General features: G+C 42.6%; 1 protein-coding gene across 2 annotated transcripts in view; it reads right to left on the minus strand.

Annotated features, from left to right (window-relative positions):
- The window catches only part of FMN1 (formin 1), a 371,304-nt gene that overhangs the window by 285,456 nt on the left and 66,149 nt on the right, over nt 1-19,699 (minus strand). Inside the window, exon 2 of one of the 2 annotated variants that reach the window (XM_089671307.1) lies at nt 17,085-18,949. In XM_089671307.1, the coding sequence (XP_089527433.1) occupies nt 17,085-18,831 (1,747 nt within the window). In that variant the 5' untranslated portion in view covers nt 18,832-18,949. Of the gene's footprint in view, nt 1-17,084; nt 19,195-19,699 lie in introns of those variants that run through there. The other variant, XM_089671308.1, reaches the window with a different exon arrangement.

Genomic DNA, 19,699 nt, shown 5'->3' on the forward strand with positions numbered 1-19,699 from the left:
ATGTCCTCTTTCTAATGTTCCCACATACCACCACACCAAAACTTCTGCGAACCTTAGACTGCTTTGCTAAAATATCGGGGGGGAAAAAAATATATAAATAAATCAACCTGCTCTCCAGGCTCAAAATACAACCTTGCCTCAATCAGAACTACACCACATGCAGACAAAATGTTCCATGTTCTTGGGCATGTCATATCTTATTTAGGCATAACACTGTTCCAACAAGCTTGATAACCTTACAAAATAAATGATTCACTAATCTTCACCCATCTTTCATCTCTTAACCCAGCGGTCCTCTTTACCTATCTCCTGAATGGATGGGATTGTGGCATAAAAAAAAACCAAAAGAAAAAAAAAACAAAAAACCTTGTACCAAAACTTTTACAGTAGCAAGAAAAAGTAACCTCATCAATGAACAGCTGATGCTTATGAACAGTAATCCTAAATGATTATCTTTCATCAAAGTAGCTCTAAACCATTCCTCCAAACTAATTTAATTAATTAGACTCCAGGTGTGGAAACTACTGACTCCACTTCGCTTCTGTTGAAGTCATGAGTCTATGGGTTCACTTACCTTTTTCCCCCAGCACCGTGAATGTCTATTGGGGGCGTTAATAAAAACACAAGAAATTAGAACGGTTTGTGTGTAATCAGCTTAAGCACATTAACAAAAAGAGATGAAAGCGAGCGTTAATAAATCCTGAAGCAGCTAAAACACTGAAAAGGTAAACCATATGCCTTCAAAAACTCTGATAAAGTAGTAGTGCAGCGCTAAAAAAATGTGAACGACAGACTAATAACATAAAAAAAACGCACATACATGAGTGCGCTTCTGACTATAAGAGTTAAAAACTATAGTGGTAATTGAAAAATTACCATATAAAAAAAAAACTTATAAAACCATATAAATGATAAAACCAACTTAAAACGTTACGATTGATGCCAAACGCATAAACAAGAAGTGTGTCAAATATAAGTATGAAATAGATGCATTGATAACATGTATAGAACACACACTATACTACGAAGTGCATAGTGACCATATATAAAAGTGAGATAAGTCCAATTCTGGATAGTAATATTGATACCAAACGCATGAGAGTGAAATGCATTCAAACCGTAAGATATCATGAAATATTCTTATTTGATCTTTGGATGATGTGATTGTAACGGAACCGGAACCCGACCGCACTGAGTTTTTCCGTTATAGCACAGCTTCCCCTGTCCGAACACCATCCACGGACCACACCCTTGAAATCCCTCAGGAAACAGACAATACCCAGCTCTTCATAATACAGGAAGCCAACAACTCTTTATTTTACACAAACAACATGTTTTATACAGAGGGCGGGGAAACACAACCAGGAACAGGAAATACCTCATCAGCCCGCCCCATCCCACCCAGACACAGAACAATGGGATGAAACACATAGTAAAGGACATTGACCAACCCCCACACCAATACACAAAAACAGTACATCCCATAATAGTTGGCTGGACAGGAAGACACAGCACAATGGGGGGTAGCACATGGCAAACAGACAATGGACAGCCATGTGGCCTAGACAAAGGAACACACACTATACACAAGACTCAGACATTCACATACACACCCTGTACCCCTTAAACAGGCACAGGGTGGGTTAAACATAATGATTTGGGGAGATGATACAGAGGTCCCCCCACCCCCAAAAGTCACTCCCGTCACAGTGATTGAATCCTAGTTTACAGACAGTCCACAGGTGCTTTAAAGTTTATATACAGATCAAAGGAATAGATTTCATCTCTCATAAAAGCTAAAATATTAGTTGCAGAGAGATGAAAATAGTTCCTTCTGATTGGGCACTCTGTGGGCTACATCTGCATGTAAAAAACATATTTGTGGCCTATGTAGAATGCCAGAAAAATACAGGAAATGGTTATGTGGCGCCGGATTGCGACAGCTGAACAGTGAATGGTATTGTTGCGATCGGACTGATGTGCTGGTGTCGGAAATTCAATCCCTGACTTGGTGATTCAAACCGTTCCTTGTCCAATCGACTTTGGGCATTTCAACACCCAGAACGTCCTGTGGGCTGGTACGGGAACACCCCCCAGGGTTGATTGGCCAAGGACTAATGTCCAGCCCACGTCCATATTCCCATAAATTGAGGACTTGAGGTATGGACGTTGTGATTCGTACGGAGCCCGTCCTATTGACTGACGGATCGCAGACTTTCTCTGACTTGCTCCAGTTGCAGGATAACTCTTGGTAAAAGTTTTATTTCTGTTCTTATTTCCCTTTTATTTTATAGTGAATAGTCAGTTGTGTGTCTTCTTGTATTTTCTGTAACACTTTATACTTTGTACATATTTTATGCACTGCCCACTTTTGGGATATTAAATCATAAAATTAATAAGTGACTTCTGGGTACTTAAGCTCATATCTTCGGAGAGATTAGATTGTATTGTATTTTAGTGTCTTTATATGCTCGGTCAAGTTCATTGCCAATCTGTATGCAATTGCACTGCGTGTTGGCAGATTGTAAGGGTGACAGGTCTGCCAGATGGAGATCTGTGTGTGTGTGTGGTGTCTGAGCAGACCGTTCTGCGGATAAACTGTTGGGTGGTGGAAAGCTACAGTTTGTGGCGTGTCTGGTGTGGGGGGGTGTAGATAGTGGAAGAGTGATTAACACCGGGGTTCTGGCTTGTAGGATAGCTGAAGGAAACCTTAGAAGGGTGTGTCGATCGCTAGGCTGCTCCTCAACCCTGATTAGTGCACCAGATTGTATGTAAGATCGTATCTGTTCGTGTGTGGTCAGCTAGCTGGATTGGAGTCTCCCTCCGGTGGTGGCCAGAGGTAGTGCCGGCTGGGAAAGTACATCACGGCCCATCTTATATACTTCAGATTAAGCCCCCCTTATTCCCTCTTACCCCAAATCACGGTTGCACGTGCGTGCCTCGGTTAGCTAGTTGCTGTGGGCGTGGAACGTGACGATTGAGGCCACAATTCCAGTGTTACAAGCAAAAAACATTCAATTAAAGTCCCACTAATGCAAGTTAAAAGATATGCAACATAACAGTTCACAATTCAAGAGTTGTGTTCATATACCGTGATTTACACCATTCATAAATCCTTACAGTGTAGGTGATCATGTGTTCGCCAGTCCACCTTTATTGTGTTGTACACAACAGTGCTCCAACTCTGTGCAAAGGGACTACTCACCAGAAATTATTTCCACGTTATTCTTGACATCAATCACCCTGACCCTGCTCCAAGCAGTCCCTAAATACCTGTCCTCATGACTTAGTGACCTTAAGTGGTTCTAAAGGCTAAAGGTTTTTTACCTTCATGCATTCTATGCATGAAAGTAAAAAAAAACCTTCAGCGTGCAGCTCCTCCGACAGCCCTCCCAATACTTACCTAAGCTTGATCTTGATCCAGCAATGTGCATGAGAGTCGAGGATCTCCCGGGTCCCTCCCTCCTCATTGGCTGAGCCATTGGCTCCGCCTGCTGTCAAAGTCAGTGAGGGAGTGGGGCCTAAGCAGTTTTACATGCCTAACAGTGTTACTTGTTTGACAATGACACCAAAGATTCAAGGTCTTGTCATAATACTGTTTTCGCATATTATTTATTAACTGACAGCCTCATTTCCTAATGGGTCAATTGTTGTCTTCTTGTACACTTGTGCTCTCACTGTATGATACCAGTTTTGCCATGTTTAATATGCTCCAAGTGCCTTTCTTAAGGTTAAAATCTATAAAACCTTTTGAACAAGAAAACGAAAAATCACTATGGCCAAGATCTGACTCTTGATGGTACTCAGAGCCAAATGCTGATCTAGACCAGACTGGAGAACCCGCAGAGTATTTCTTGAAATGATAGAAATGCATTCTCTCATACCATGAGTATGCTTTCCCGGTGCAACAGTAGTCAATAGTAGGCCAAAAAGAGTCTTAAGTGACACATTTGCCTGAGTTAGTTTGAAGGGTGGAAAATCACTGGCATGCCCGATCTCGATCCTGTGGAGGAAATGAGGAAGGCTCTGAAGGCTGCTTTCACACTGATCAGTTTTTGTTCAGTTAAAAAAAGCAGAATATGCATGAGAAATGCATCCCTTTAAATCCTATAGAACAATTTAGACTGGTCTGTTGCATTTTAGTCAGTTTTTTAAAAATCCTGCTTGCTGCATTTCGGGTGCATGCTGGATAAAAAAAACAAACAAAAATGCACCTATTGAAATGAATAGAAAGCGCTGCAAAAAAAAAAAAAAAAAGAAGACAACGCGCCCTTGGGAAGTGCTTTGTCCAGTCCCAGCACTATGGGGGAAAATTACTTAAAGGAGAACATCTAAACCAGATTTATTTTGCAATATCTTTAGCCTGAAAAATACCAGCGTCCTTCTTGGTATGTGAGAGTACCTAGGTACTCCTGTGCCTACAGCCTGAAAGTCTACATATATAAAAAAGTGCAGCACTAAAATAAAATAAAACAGCAACAGTAGATAAATTGCTAAAATAAAATAATAATAGTCCCAATGGAGGTAAAAAAAAAAGTGAGAAATGCACACTAACCAGATGTGCACATTAAATGTGCAGTGTAGATATCCTACAGGCAAAATGGATCCACGGATGGCACATAAATGGTTAAAACGTTCCCTTTATGGGTAAAACCAGGCACAGCTCCATCAAAGGGTAAGACACCTTCACTGGGTAGAGCGGGTTAAGGTGTCTAAAAAAAAAAAAAAAAAAAAGAGATGCGCTCCAAGCAAGGGGTCAAGAAAAGAAGGTGCCCATAGTGATGTATTGTTTGATAAAACAGCATTTATTAACAGCATGTGACAGTAGCAGAGGATGCATCCAATAAAAATTGCATTGTACAAAGGACTAACCGTCCTGAAAGGAATAATGGCTGCCGGAGCTCCACGATGCTCCGACGGCGTTTTTTCTCGGAGGATGTGCTTGGCGCGTAAGGAGGAGCCTACGTACGCCGTGATGTCATGCCGTCGGAACATCGTGGAGCTCCAGCAGCCATTATTCCTTTCAGGATGGTTAGTCCTTTGTACATAGCAATTTTTATTGGATGCATCCTCTGCTACTGTCACATGCTGTTAATAAATGCTGTTTTATCAAATACATCACTATGGGCACCTTCTTTTCTTGACCCCTTGCGGGGAGCATCTCTCTTTTTTAGACACCTTAACCCGCTCTACCCAATGAAGAAGTCTTACCCTTTGATGAAGCTGTGCCTGGTTTTACCCATAAAGGGAACTTTTTAACCATGTATGTGCCATCCATGGATCCATTTTGCTGAGGGAATCTACCTATCTTTACCACCCAGATGACCACTTGCTGAACTGTAGGATATCTACACTGCACATTTAATGTGCACATCTGATTAGTGTGCATTTTTCACTTTATTTTACCTCCATTGGGACTATTTTATTTTAGCAATTTATCTACTGTTGAAAATTTTATTTTTATTTTAGCGCTGCACTTTTTTACATATGTCTTTGTGAGGATTGGTATTGGTTATCCTGTGTGCTCAGCTGCTTTATTTGAAAAGCGCTCACTTATTATACCATTTCACTTGTATATCTACATGCTCTGACGTGTTTATTTTTTACAGGTATTTATATAGCGCCATCAAGTTATGCAGTGCTTTACATATATTTTATATTCACATCAATGGCTTCCCCTCAAGATTACAATCTAAGGTCCCTAACTCACATTCATACACTCACTAAGGTCAACTGAAGAAGGAATCCACGGGGGCACAGGGAGAACATGCAAACTCTAGGCTGGTAGTGCCATGGTTAGGATTCGAACCAACAACCCTAGTGCTGCTAGGTGGAAGTGCCAATCCCTTTATCACGTTATCGCAGCTTCCACAGAGAGAATATTAAAGTGGATCTCCACCCAAAAGGAGAAGCTCCGGTTGCTTGTGCCCCCCCACCCCCCCCTTCCAGTGGTACATTTTGCACTCTTGTTTTGGGGGAGGGAAGGGGCTGGGAACCATTCACAAGGCGCAACTCAACTTACATATGCTCAGTAGGAAACCGGCTGTGAAACAACAAGGCTTCACTTCCAGAGTCCCTTACTAGCTATGCCAGTGTCGGGAACCCAGAGGCTAGTGAAGAACTAGCCCAGGTAAGGACGGCGCTGGACCCCTGGACAGGCAAGTGTCCTTATATTAAAATTCAGCAGTTGCAGTATTTGTAATCTGGCCTGCAAAAGGATGAACTTATCCCATGGGGTCACCACAGTGTCACCCTCTGGATAGAGAGCCAATTTCCCTGGATTCAGATGCTGATGACTGAGAAAGCCCACCTGCCAATTTTCCACACTTGGGAAGTGGACAGGGCTGCAAGGTGCTTTTCTGCCCAAAATCGATACAAGTCAACTTCCTTTTGAGTGGCATAAATTCTGTTGCCTCCCTGATGGTTGACATAATAGCACTAAGGTATAGTAGAAACCAAGACCTGCCGCAGTACAGGAGCATCACTACGGTTGCAGGAAATGCTTCACCTCAACCTCATTGTCACGTGGGCTTTATTCAATTCCTTTAGCCCTTCGGCTTTTTGCGAGTATGTTTCTGGCATGCTTTGTCTTTTAATATTTTTTCATTAGATAAAGCATGAGACTTTTGCACTCCCTTGTTATTTTGTCTTCCAACACCTGTAGCAAAAGGTTTGAAACCCCTCTGGATGGAGAGCTCATTTCCCTGGATCCAGATTGTGATGGCTGAGAAAGCCTACCTGACAACTTTCCATGCTTGGGGAATGGACAACAGACAGGGCTGCAATGTGCTGTTCTGCCCAAAAGCGATTCAAGTCAACTCACTTTTGAGTAGCATAACTTCTGTTGCCTCCCTGATAGTTGATGGCTGTAGCAATGCCTGACTTGATTCTTGTTGGGTTTCTTTGCAATAGAGAAGTCCAGTGTGGAAGGGACAACTGAATCACTCTGATTTCGAGAATGTTAATGGGAAGGTGGGCTCTCTGACGACCAAGTCCCTGGCACCAAAAGGGCATCCAGTGCTAGGCTGTAATCCATCATGCTAAATAGATCACATGAAAGGGATTGTCCAAGAAGAGAGTCCATTCAGCGTACGCTGCCAGAATGCAAAGTTCCTCCGTTCAACTGAATGTACAGCACACCCTCGAAGAAGGCAACCATTAGACCAAAGACTCTCAAGCAGGCAGGAAGTAAAGGTTTTTCCCTGGGCACAAACAGCTCAGGCATGAAACAATTGTGTAACATCACGACTCTGCAAAGTCTACACTGTTTGCTGGCTAATGGACAGGGAGGACTGGTCCTTTAACAGGAGATTGACTGGGTAACGCAGAACAGGAATCCACAGAACACGGAGCAGAGTCAATACCAAGGGCAAACACCTTGGTGAAAACCTATGGAGCTGTGGAAAAGTGACAAACTGGTAACACTAACTGACCACTGCAAAGCACAGACTGTGCAGATGAGGCAGAAAGATGGGACTGTGCAATAAACACGGATGTCTATTAAGCCCAGAAAATCTCCCGGAAGGATGCGGGAAATGACTGACCTGGCAGTTTCCATGTGGAACTTTTGCACCCCTAGGAAAAAGTTGAGCCTTCAGATCTAGAATGGGTCAGACTCCTCCATTTAATTTGGGAACCATAAAAAGATTAGAGTAGAAACCATGAGAATGTTCTTCTGTTGGTACGGTGGTAATGACCCCTTGAGGTCAAAGTTGCTGGTGAAGGCAGGATGCAAACTTGTGGTTTGTAGTCTTTTGATATGATTCTCTGGATTAGGCATCTTGGGATGTTCTGGGACTAGAAGGTAGAGAAGGCCATATACTATATTGCCAAAAGTACTAGGACGCCTGCCTATACATGTCCATGAACTTTAATGACATCCTAGTCTTAGTCCGTAGGGTTCAATACTGAGTTGGCCCACCCCTTGCCGCTTCAACTCTTCTGGGAAGGTTGTTCACAAGGTGTAGGAGTGTGTTTATGGGAATGTTTGACCATTCTTCGAGAAGTGCATTTGTGAGGTCAGGCACGGATGTTGAACGAGAAGGTCTGGCTTGCAGTCACTGCTCTAATTCATCCCAAAGGTGTTCTATCAGGTTGAGGTCAGGACTCTGTGCAGGCCAGTCAAGTTCCTCCACCCCAAACTCACTCATCCATGTCTTCATGGACCTTACTTTGTGCACTGGTGTGCAGTCATGTTGGAACAGGAAGGGGCCATCCCAACACTGTTCCCACAAAGTTGGGAGCATGAAAATGTCCAAAATGTCTTGGTAAGCTGAAGCCTTAAGAGTTACCTTCACTGGAACTAAAGGACCGAGCCCAACCCCTGAAAAATAACCCCACACGATAATTCCCCTTCCACCAAACTATACTTGGCACAATTCAGTCAGGCAAGTACCGTTCTTCAGGCAACTGCCAAACCCAGACACGTCCATCTGATTGCGAGAAAGAGAAGCATGATTTGTCAAACCGGAGAACACCTCTCCACTGCTCTAGAGTCCAGTGGTGGCATGCTTTACACCACTGCATCTGACGCTTTACATTGCACTTGGTGATGTAAGGCTTGGATGCAGCTGCTCGGCCATGGAAACCCATTCCATGAAGCTATCTATGCACTGTTGTGCTAATCTGCAGGCCACATGAAGTTTGGAGGTCTTTAGCTGCTGACTCTGCAGGAGACTGCTGCGCACTTCAGCATGCGCTGATCCCGCTCTGTCATTTTACGTGGCCTACCACTTCGTGGCTGAGTTGCTGTTGTTCCCAGTTGCTTCCACTACCACGAACAGCTGACTGTGGAATATTTAGTAGCAAGGAGATTTCAGGGATAGACCTATTACACAGGTGGCAACCTATCACGGTACTAAGCTGGAATCCACTGAGTTTCTGAGAGTGACCCATTCTTCCACAAATGTTTGTAGAAGCAGTCTGCATGCCTAGGTGCTTGATTTTACACACCTGTGGCCATGGAGATGATTGGAACACCTGCATCCAATGATTTGGAGGTGTGTCCCTAGGGTTGCCACCTCATCCCTTTAAAACCAAACACATTAGTTACACAGGTTCTGTGGCTGATTAAGGTGGTAATTAAACTCACTTAGGGCTTTACCTGCAAAAAATTAGCCTCAGAACCTGTGTAATTAATGTGTTCGGTTTTAAACGGATGAGATGGCAACCTTAGGTGTCCCAATACTTTTGGCAATATAGTATGTCCCCCACTTTGGGACATAGTATGTTTCACCCCATCAGTGTTAGGAACCCCCATGACCAGCTTGGATGGTTTGGAGAGTCATGTCTTGTTAATAAAGTATGTCCCTGTCTCAGATTTGGAACTAGAAGACAGCGGTATGAAAGGAGCCTTTCCTAACCTCAAGGGTAGAAGAAGAATTATGTGACATCAAAATAAACATTGCAAATCAACCTTTTCCCGTAAAGCTATTGTGAGAAAAATTTTGGGCAGCCACCGTTGGCCTGCTTCTGAAAATGCTGGTTGCCTAACTAGTCCACTGGCTTCTATTACTTTTAGCATCCCTGAGCTGAAACAAGAATGCAGATCAGGAAAGTCAGAGATAGCCCTTAAAGTGTTACTAAACCCACAACAGTAAAATCAGTCTGTATATGCAGTAAAGCATGCTGGATATACTCAATGTGGAACTTAAGGGGTTAATCCTCTGCATTGTGTAAAAAGGCTGTTTGATCCTGTCTTCTCTGATCCTCCCCTTCTTCCAGTGTCCCCCTCCTATCATCCGATAAGACACTGTGTGGAGACACTGCACATGGTCACTATGTTGTATATTGCTAGGTTTTTTTTTTCCTTGGGAGAGTGCATGTGGTCAGCACGGCCAATCATAGCTGTGCAGACAGAGGTCAGGGATTCTGCATCCTCCTAGATCAGAAAGAAAACTTCTCCTACAAGCTTTAACCAGTGCTCTACTGGAGACTGACAGAAGTCACAAGACTGCTCGAACTGCTGATTAGAAAAGGTATGTAGCTGTTTATATTTACTAAAACATTGCACTTCCATGTTTTGTGTACTGTGGGAGACCAGATAGAGTGAATGCAGGGTCCTGGGTTTACGGCGTTTCCCCAAAAATAAGACCTACCCCGAAAGTAAGCCCTAGCGGTACTTTTTAATGTACCGCTAAAATAAGCCCTCCCCCGAAAATAAGACCTACCTCCACCAGGGGAGAACTGACCATTCGGGCACTGCCCGAGGACCTGGGGTCACTGCAGGGACTCCGTCCCTGTATGTGCCGCTTCTGAAATAAGCAGGCATTGAGGGGACGGACAGTGAGGCAGGCACTGCAGACTCCTCTCCTCCTCTGAGTTTCAGCAGAGGGGCGAGTCCACATCCCTGCCACGGTGCTGAAGACTGAGTGCTGGAGGGACGGGCAGAGTATGCACCAGGTCAGTGTAATCCCCCGACCCTGGTGACAGTACTGCAGTAGGAGGGGGGGAGACAGAGGGCAGAGAGAGGGGCGGGGGGCTTGCTTTAAAACGTACCTTTTTGTGGAGCTGGTGGAAAGGTCAGTTAGGTTGCAAGTCGACGCTCCCTGCAGGATGGATCAGATCTGCGGATTGGGGAGGATAATGGATCGGACTCCAATCCCATATGCTCAATCCGCAGATCCGATCCATCCTGCGGGGATCGTCAGAGGGGGTGTCAATAAAAATAAGACCTACCCGAAAACAAGCCCTAGTGCATTTTTTTTTAACCTAAAATTAATATAAGACAGTGTCTTATTTTCGGGGAAACATGGTAGTAACACTAACTACATACTTAGCTCAGGTCAGTTACTCCTAGTACTAAATAAAGAGGGACAGTATGGCAGCCATACAACTAGCATTTCAATAAGCAGCATTTGCAGTGGCAGCCTTCAGTTTCCTCGAATCACCAATTTCTTGTAGGTTACTTGCACTGGGGCGGTTTGGCCTGCATGCATCAAAACATTAGGTTTTTGGGTGCCTTGGAAGCCCAGGTGCAGGGTCTAAGCTCCACTAGCAGCAGTCTGTCAAAATCTATGGCAGGCTAAAAACTACGCTAGCTGGGGACGTATTGCTCCCCATTCAAGGACGTATCCCTGAAATGCAGCATGAAAATGTCCAAAAATGCTAGGATTTGACACACGGGGTTATTTACTAAAACCGCATGGTTCAAAATCAGGTGCAGCTCTGCATTTAGAATCCAATCAGCTTCCAGGTTGTATTGTCAAACCATGCACAGGTGCACCAGATTCTGAGTTTTAGTAAATCACCCCCACAAGGTCCAAACTGCCTGTGTACATGTGGCCTTAATGAAGTGTACTCTCTGAATTTGACTGTTCCGTGTCAGGAAAATGATGCTCACTGAAAATTCACTATAGATTCCAAGCGAGTCTGACAATCTATAAAAAGATAATGGAAAAAAAATTACAAATCAAAACATCAAAGCTGAATACATACATATTTCAACAGAATAGCAATGTCCACTGGCTATGTTTTCTCCTAACCAACCAAGTGGCACTTGTTCTTTAAGTTGTCTTCCAGGTATAAACACAACATTTTACGGAAATCTCAATTTGTGTGTTTAAATGATTCAATACATTATTTGTGAAACTATGATTGAAATTTTTCTTCGTTAGACACAGTGGCTAAGTGTCGGTTCTAATCTCAAACACAGCACTACCTCCATGGAGATTGCATGTTCTCCCTGTGCAGGTTTCCTCTGGGTACCCCAATATCCTCCCACACTCCATAGATATGCTGGTAAGTTAATTGCTTCCCGTCTAAATTGGCCCTAGTATGTGTATGTATGTATGCGAGTTAATGACCTTAGATTGTAAGTTCCTTAAGGGCAGGAACAGATTTAAATGTACAATATATAAAGAACTGCATAAACTGACACTGCAATATAAGTACCTGTAATAAATAACCATAGGTTGAAGGAAAGAAACAAATCGCTCGATTCTCCCATCAACAGTCAGTGTTGAGGGGGCAATCCCTCCTGCTGTACTATTATATTCTGACAGTGGAATGATTACCCCACCATCAGAATACAATGATTACGCCTGCCGGCTATAGCCACTGGCAGGGATTGTACAAGGGAAAAAAACAAACAAAAAAACAACAAAAAACAGGCTGGTTGTAGTGAATTCGATCAACAGAATGACTTTAGTACAGCCAGCCTGCCTGTAGATGGATCAAAATTTGTCCAGATCCTGATGAACAAACTCAATTTTGATCCATCTTTCGCCAGGTTAAAAAGTGACACTAAATATTCGGGTTTTTTTTATAAATAACAAACATGTCTATAAATATATAATGTATTGTCCCCCTTATTGTACAGCGCTGGGCAAACCCTTTGGCGCTATATAAACTCGATGTAATAATATATTACTTGCTCTGTGCAATGGTTTTGCACAGAGCAGCCCACAGCCTCTTCTTTTCGGGTGCCCGCTGGCACTTCTGAATCCTCCCCCTCAAGCAATGCCCCCAGGAAAAGCAAGCTTGCCCTGGGAGCACCACTGCATGCTCATCCCCGAGCCGCTGCTCTATGTGTTCTATGTTTTGCTCGGGGATCAAATACTTATTTTACTCACTGAACTGCAACCCAATTTAGAATTTTTTCTGGATTTTTGGTTTATATTCTCTCTCTTTCATTTAAAGTACACCTATGATAAAAATTATAGACCCTTCATTTCTTTGTAAGTGGGCAAACTTACAAAATCTGCAGGGGATCAAATAATTTTCCCCCACTGTAACTGGGCAAACTGCAATATTTACATAGCAAGGCAAATTAAGAAAACACAGTTTATACCAAGTTATGTGCACTTTGTGCGTTTTGTATGCAGTGCACAAGCATCGGCACTGAAGATCAAAAATACTTCCCCAGCACATGTTCAATCATAGCACTGTATGTATTAACGAAGTGTTTACTTCACTACAAAACATCACTGATGTGTAAGGACTAGTTTTCGTGAACAAAACAGCAAACTGATAAATAATATAGTGCAGCGCTTAAAAATTAGATCCAATGCAGAAAAGGACAGCAAGAAAACAACAAACTGAAAGTCAATCAAGTATCTGATCTGTGACGGATCTAACATATAGGATAATCATCATTACATGCGCATAATCCATGGGTTTCTGGTGAGTGCGCATTGCTATTATTTGAGGCAGTAAAGCTCTGGATATCTTCACTACTCCTGAGTACACCGAGGATACTTGATTGACTTTCAGTTTGTTGTTTTCTTGCTGTCTTTTTCTGCATTGGATCTAGTTTTTAAGCACTGCACTATATTATTTATCTTTATACTTGTATTCTAAAGGCATTGTGGTTGCCTTAGGTGTTCTAGCTGCTATATTTACACAAGAGTGCTCACTACAGTTTGTTTTTAAGCTTGTCCAAAACAGCAAACTACTTCACAATACGGATGAAATTTGTACAAACAAATTGCCATTTACACAGCCTGTCGGTGTTTAATTGTGAGCCACAAACGTAATCCAATTTAATCTGTTGAACACATACATACACATTTTTGTCCACATAACTGCCGCTCACTGCATCTTTTCTCTTTCAGACCATTCTCTGTAAACCCTAGAGATGGTTGTGCATGAAAATCCCAGTAGATCAGAAGTTTTTGAAACACTCAGATCACACTCCGCTCGTCTGGCACCAACAACCATGCCACGTTCAAAGTCACTTAAATCCCCTTTCTTCCCCATTTTGATGCTCAGTTTGAACTTCAGCAACCCATCTTTACCACATCTAGATGTCTAAATGCATTAAGTTGCTGCCATGTGATTGGCTGATTAGCAATGTGTGTTACTAAGTAATTTAACAGGTGTACCTAATAAAGTGGCCAGTGAGTGTACACACACACACACACAAACACACCAGATGTACTGGGGTGCAATTTCCTTTCCAATGACAGGACATCCCAAAACATATACAGTGCATTCCTATGAGTTATTGTAACATGTATTATAATGCCAGTTATGATATACAGTTGCAAGAAAAAGTATGTGAACCCCTTGGGATTACGTGGAGTTTTGCATGAATTGGGCATAAAATGTGCTCTGAACATCATCTAAGTCACAACAATAGAAGAACACAGTCTGCTGAACATAATACTACACAGACATTAGATGTTGCCATGGTTTAATTGCACATAACATGTAAACATTCACAGTGCATGGAGGAAAAAGTATGTAAACCTTTGGACTTAATAACTGGTTGACCCTCCTTTGGCAGCAATAACCTCAACCAAACGTTTCCTGTAGTTGCAGATCAGACCTGCACAACGATTTTGGAGTAATTTTGGACCACTCCTCTTCACAAAACTGTTTCAGTGTAGCAATATTCTTGGGATGTCTGGTGTGAATCGCTCTCTTAAGGTCATGTCACAGCATTTCAAATCGGGTTGAGGTCAGGACTCTGACTGGGCCACTCCAGAAGGCGTATTCTGTGCTGTTGCAGCCATTGTTTTGTTGAATTACTTGTATGCTTTGGGTCATTGTCCTGTTGCATCACCCATCCTCTGCGGACAGATGGTGGTACGTTTTCCTGCAAAATGTCTTGATAAACTCTGGAATTCATTTTCCCATCAATGACAACAATCCGTCCAGACCCTGAGGCAGCAAAGCAGCCCCAAACCATGATGCACCATCTGCCATGTTTTACAGTGGGGATGAGGTTTTGATGTTGGTGTGCTGTGCCTTTTTTTCTCCACACATAGTGTTGTGTGTTCTTCCCAAACAACTCAATCTTGGTTTCATCTGTCCACAGTATATTTTGCCAGTAGTGCTGTGGAACATCCAGGTGCTCTTTTGCAAACTTCAAACTTGCTGCAATATTCTTTTTGGACAGCAATGGCTTCCTCCGTGGTGTCCTCCCATGTACTCCATTCTTGTTTAATGTTTTCCTTATTGTAGATGTGTCAACAAAAATGTTAGCATGTGCCAGAGATTTCTGTAGGTCTTTAGCTGACACTCTGGGATTCTTCTTTGACTCATGCAGCATTCTGTGCTGTGCTCTTGCAGTCATTTTTACAGGACGACCCCGCCTAGGTAGAGTAGCAACAGTGCTAAACTTTCTCCGTTTGTAGACAGTCTGTCTTACTGTGGACACATGAACATCAAGGCTTTTGGAGATACTTTTGTAACCCTTTCCAGCTTCACGCAAGCCAACAATTCTTGATCGTAGGTCTTCTGAGAGCTCTTTTCTGCGAGGCATGGTTCACATCAGACAGTGCTTCTTGAAACCAGTAAACCCAAAACAGGTGTGTGTTTTTTAAGGGCAGGACAGCTGTCAGGAACACATCCAATATCATCACACTGATTGGAGTCAAGGTTGGCTCACTCCTGGCTCCAATTAGCTCTGGGAGAAGTCATTAAGCTAGGGCCTCACATACTTTTTCCTCCCTGTACTGTGAATGTTTACATGTTATGTGCAATTAAACCATGGCAACATCTAATGTTTGTGTAGTATTATGTTCAGCAGACTGTGTTCTTCTATTGTTGTGACTTAGATGACATTCAGAGCACATTTTATGCCCAATTAATGCAAAACTCCACGTAATCCCAAGGGGTTCACATACTTTTTCTTGCAACTGTACATTGTTGGACCCCTTTGCTTGCATCCTGTATAACCAGAAGAACACTACCTTTAATGACAATTGGAAACCGTACATTAACAACCTGGCTTGGATTCATTGTAGAGAGCTGTCAGAGCCTAGATGTTGCAATGTGAAGTTATAGCCAAACTTCAAAGACTCTGCAGACATCCCTCCCATTCTGTAAGATTTCTGCTATCCAGAAATCCTTACACCTGACTGCTTATTCTTAATAATATCTACTGGTCACCCTTCACTAATCAGCTTTGAACTTAGTCACATGTGTTGCTCAAATAGACTCAACATGAAATAATAATTGTTGCCATAAATCTCAAAATCTCTGGCAAACATTTATATAAAACAGCCAGTTACTCAAATGCTAGGTTATTTCCCTTTCTCCAGGACTCTCCTTACTCCCTTACTCCAGCACTCTGGGAATAAACCATTTAGTAAATATTTAGAGCTCCTCAGTTGTAGGCTAGGCTTACAATGCTGTGGTCCGATTTCAGTGTAATTACACAATGCAACTTGGATGCTACTTTGAAGTGGTTTGCATATCCTATAAGGCGAACACTGTGCTGGAACTGGACCAAACGTACAAGAACTTTTTCCATAACCACGCGGTTCTGAGTAGCATTGATGTGAACGGACACCATTGAAAACAATGGGGTTGATTTACTAAAACTGTAGAGCGCAAACTCTGGTGCAGTTGTGCATGGTAGCCAGTTAGCTTCTAACTTCAGCTTATTCAATTAAGCTTTAACAATAAAACCTGGAAGCCGATTAGTTTCTATGCTGCACCAGATTTTGCACTCTCCAGTTTCAGTAATTCAACCATGTGATTCTGTGCTACTCAAGTTGCATCTGAAATTGCACTAGTATGAACAGAGACTGGTTTTCTGTGACCCATTCACACCTCCTTGCAGCTGTGAGGCTGAGTAGTGCAGGAAAAATACAACGTCTGCAATTATCTACACTGCTCTGCAGGTCTCTGCGCTACCCTACATTTTTATGCAGGGCAGCTGAGCTGCCATGCACAAAAATGCATGGCATGTCATTTTATGACATTCCATTAAAGTTTTGGGGACAAAAGCAGTAAAGCGCGCCTTGCATTGTAAAAATGCCAGTCATTGCCCCCCCCAGCTGATATCACTACCTGCAGAGTAAAAAAAAAAAAAAAAAAAAAAACCAGAACCTATTTACCATTCTCAAATCAGTAAAACATTTTCCTACACTTTGCACCCTTTTAAATATGGCCTAAAGAGGCTTGATAAAGACAACATGTATGACCAATTTGAAAAGTTACAGCAAAATGTCCTAAATAATATAATCAGAAAAAACACATCGGTCTATTTTGGTGATCATAACAGAACAGCTTCATAGTTCTAGAATCTCTTCCCACCACTCTAATTGCTCAAAACCATGCTAATGAACACAGCTGCAGTGCTGTCACTATTGTTTTGCTACCGATAAGATAGAAAAAGCTAGGAGACTAACCTGAAAGTGGAATACTTGGATGCAAGGGATAGGTTTTCCCATTCTCCAACTGTCTTTTCTTGTGGCCGCCATTACCACATGCGTCAGAAGCTAGGTTAGAAAGGCTAGATGCTCTGATTTTACCCCCTACCGATGTCTCTTTCTCAAAGTCACGTGGCGCTGTCCAGTGCATTTCCCTGCCCCAAGTGCCTGGATCTTCATGGGAACGTTTTTCTGACAAGGGTAGAACCCTGTGGTGAAGTTGGGGGCTCAGCAGCGGAGATGAAAAAGAAGATAGACCAGAAGACACCTCTTTACTATTTAATGAGGAGTGACCAGGCAGATCACTGACTGCATCAGAGCTTTTTGTGCGTTTCTCAACTCTGCCATTCCGATGAGTCACTGTGGGTAAGCTCAGTGATTCCAGTGAACTTATTTGTTTCATCAGACTGGGACTGATTCGGCCATGCCCTCCTCTGCGATCCAGCTGCCCTAACCAATACTCTGTTTCCTCCACACTGTCACTTTTAAGGACTTTAAGGAGATTTTTGTTGACGAAACCATTTAACTGGCCAATCTCCTGATCTGCCACGGCTTCAATATCCAATTTTTGCTCGCAAGCCGACTCCCCCACCTTGTGAAATTCAATGGGCTCTGGCAGTGTAAGAACATCTGCTTTAGGAACAAACTCATTTGGCGGTGCACACAGGACAGCTGTGATGTTTTCATCTGCATCATCTTTAAGTGAATCCTCTGAGAAGCTGTATGTGGTTACCACCTTATGCACACAGGGGCTAATGGTTTGCACTTTAGCTACAACAGTCCTGACCTCTGTGCTACTAGAAGACTGACCACTCCCATCCTGTTCCAAAGAATTCCTTTGTGATAAATGTTCTAGAACTGCAGGCTCATTTTGTTGTTCTTGCATAATTCTGAGGACACCCTGGAGGTCCCCCATAGGGCTGCCATTCTTTGGATGTAAAGTGAAATCACCAAATACATCATTGTCATACAAAGACTGGGAACTGCCTGTTGCCGACTCAGCACTTGGCATCCCTGAGCTTTCACTACATTTACCATAGGAATTTTTCACTGAAAGACTTGCAGCATAACTGCACTTGTTTTCTAGAGACTGGAGTCTTGGGCGTAACAAGTCATCCATGGAACCTGCCAAGGAAATTCTTATAGATGGTGTTCTCTCTCTGCCTTGTGCCATCCCCGTTTCTGGGGCCCCCTTCCACTTCATTTTCTTGTTCACAAAGTCCTCTATGCTCTCTTTTCTTCGGCTGAACCTCCTCACTTTTTTACCTTTAGTCGAAGTAGTCTTTTTTTCCACAGAGGCCATTAATGACTCATGGAAATCAATAGGTACAGAAGAGTCCTCTAAAAAATTAGATGCTCCAGGCAGGTCCTGAAATTTGCCGTCCTGATTTCCCATTTTAAGCCGTGGGTTGTGGATGGTGTGTAGAAGATCAACCAGCAATTTGTCTTTGGCAGCAGTGAGCTTGTACAGCTCTGTGAGCAGGTCCTTTGTAGTAAATTTCTTTAAGGCCTCCGCAAAGCTTCCATAAGGTGGATCTTTGTGCTGTGCCTGCTCCGTCTCCTCCCTGACTCGAATGCAGTTATCAAAGCATGCTCCAGACTTGTCTCGAGTTACACAGCGTTTGTATGTGAATCCCCTGACACTACCCGGAGGAAGATAGAATCTGACGTAACAGAGTTCCATAATGGGCTTGTGCAATTGGAGAACAGAGTTTGCACTCTCCATTTTCCGCCTCTAATTAATTTAAAATTTAAATAACGTTGTTAATGTTCTCTGTGTTTCATGGCAGAGCATGTGATAACCAGGCTGAGAATCATCTGACTGAGATCCACAATAGTCTGGCCTGTTAGAGCAAGAACAGAAAAAAAAAAAAAAGTCAGAAAGATGGCATGCTAGATACAGACAAATATAACCATTAGTCACTCTCCATCAGTACAATAAACTAGATTTTGTGTACTTATATTAATGGCTATTAAAGAAAATGCTGGTAGCATACAACCAAACATTTCTAATAGTTTACATTAGGACTGATACCTGGTGCAATACATAAGCATTTAAGCAACATGGCGCAATGCTGCAAAACATATACCGGTAGTTAAATATGTAAAACATTGTAAATATTAAAGCATCGGTCAGATAGAAAACTAAATCTGAGTTATTTTTGTACATGCATATAGCTTGTTATCTTCAAAATGTGCAAAATTAGGATTATTGTACAAAAAAAAACCCATGTTAAACTAATAAATGAGGATTTGCTTTCGTAAAGAAAAAACAAAAAAAGTATGCATTTTTAAATGCAACTAATGGAAGTACATGATCGGCTTGTTATCCTGTAATCCCCTGTACTGGAAGAGGGAGGAGTTAGCAGCCAATATTGTTCTGATGCATGTACGTTCTCTAAAACCAGCCATAGATGGTTCCATCAATTGACTTGGGTACAACCAGTATCTCGGATCTCTAGCATGTGATAACTGCCAGTGGCTATAGCCTCTAACGATAATCACTGTGTTCTCCTGGCAAGGACGGCCTCTCCCCCGTCAGCAGAAAACAATAGCTCCGGGGCAGGGATTCCCCCATCAATCAGCTTGCAGGA

The sequence above is a fragment of the Staurois parvus genome, unplaced genomic scaffold (assembly GCF_062004578.1).
Source record: "Staurois parvus isolate SC_StPar_1 unplaced genomic scaffold, SC_StPar_1.0 ptg000104l, whole genome shotgun sequence".
In the NCBI taxonomy this organism is placed as follows: domain Eukaryota; kingdom Metazoa; phylum Chordata; class Amphibia; order Anura; family Ranidae; genus Staurois; species Staurois parvus.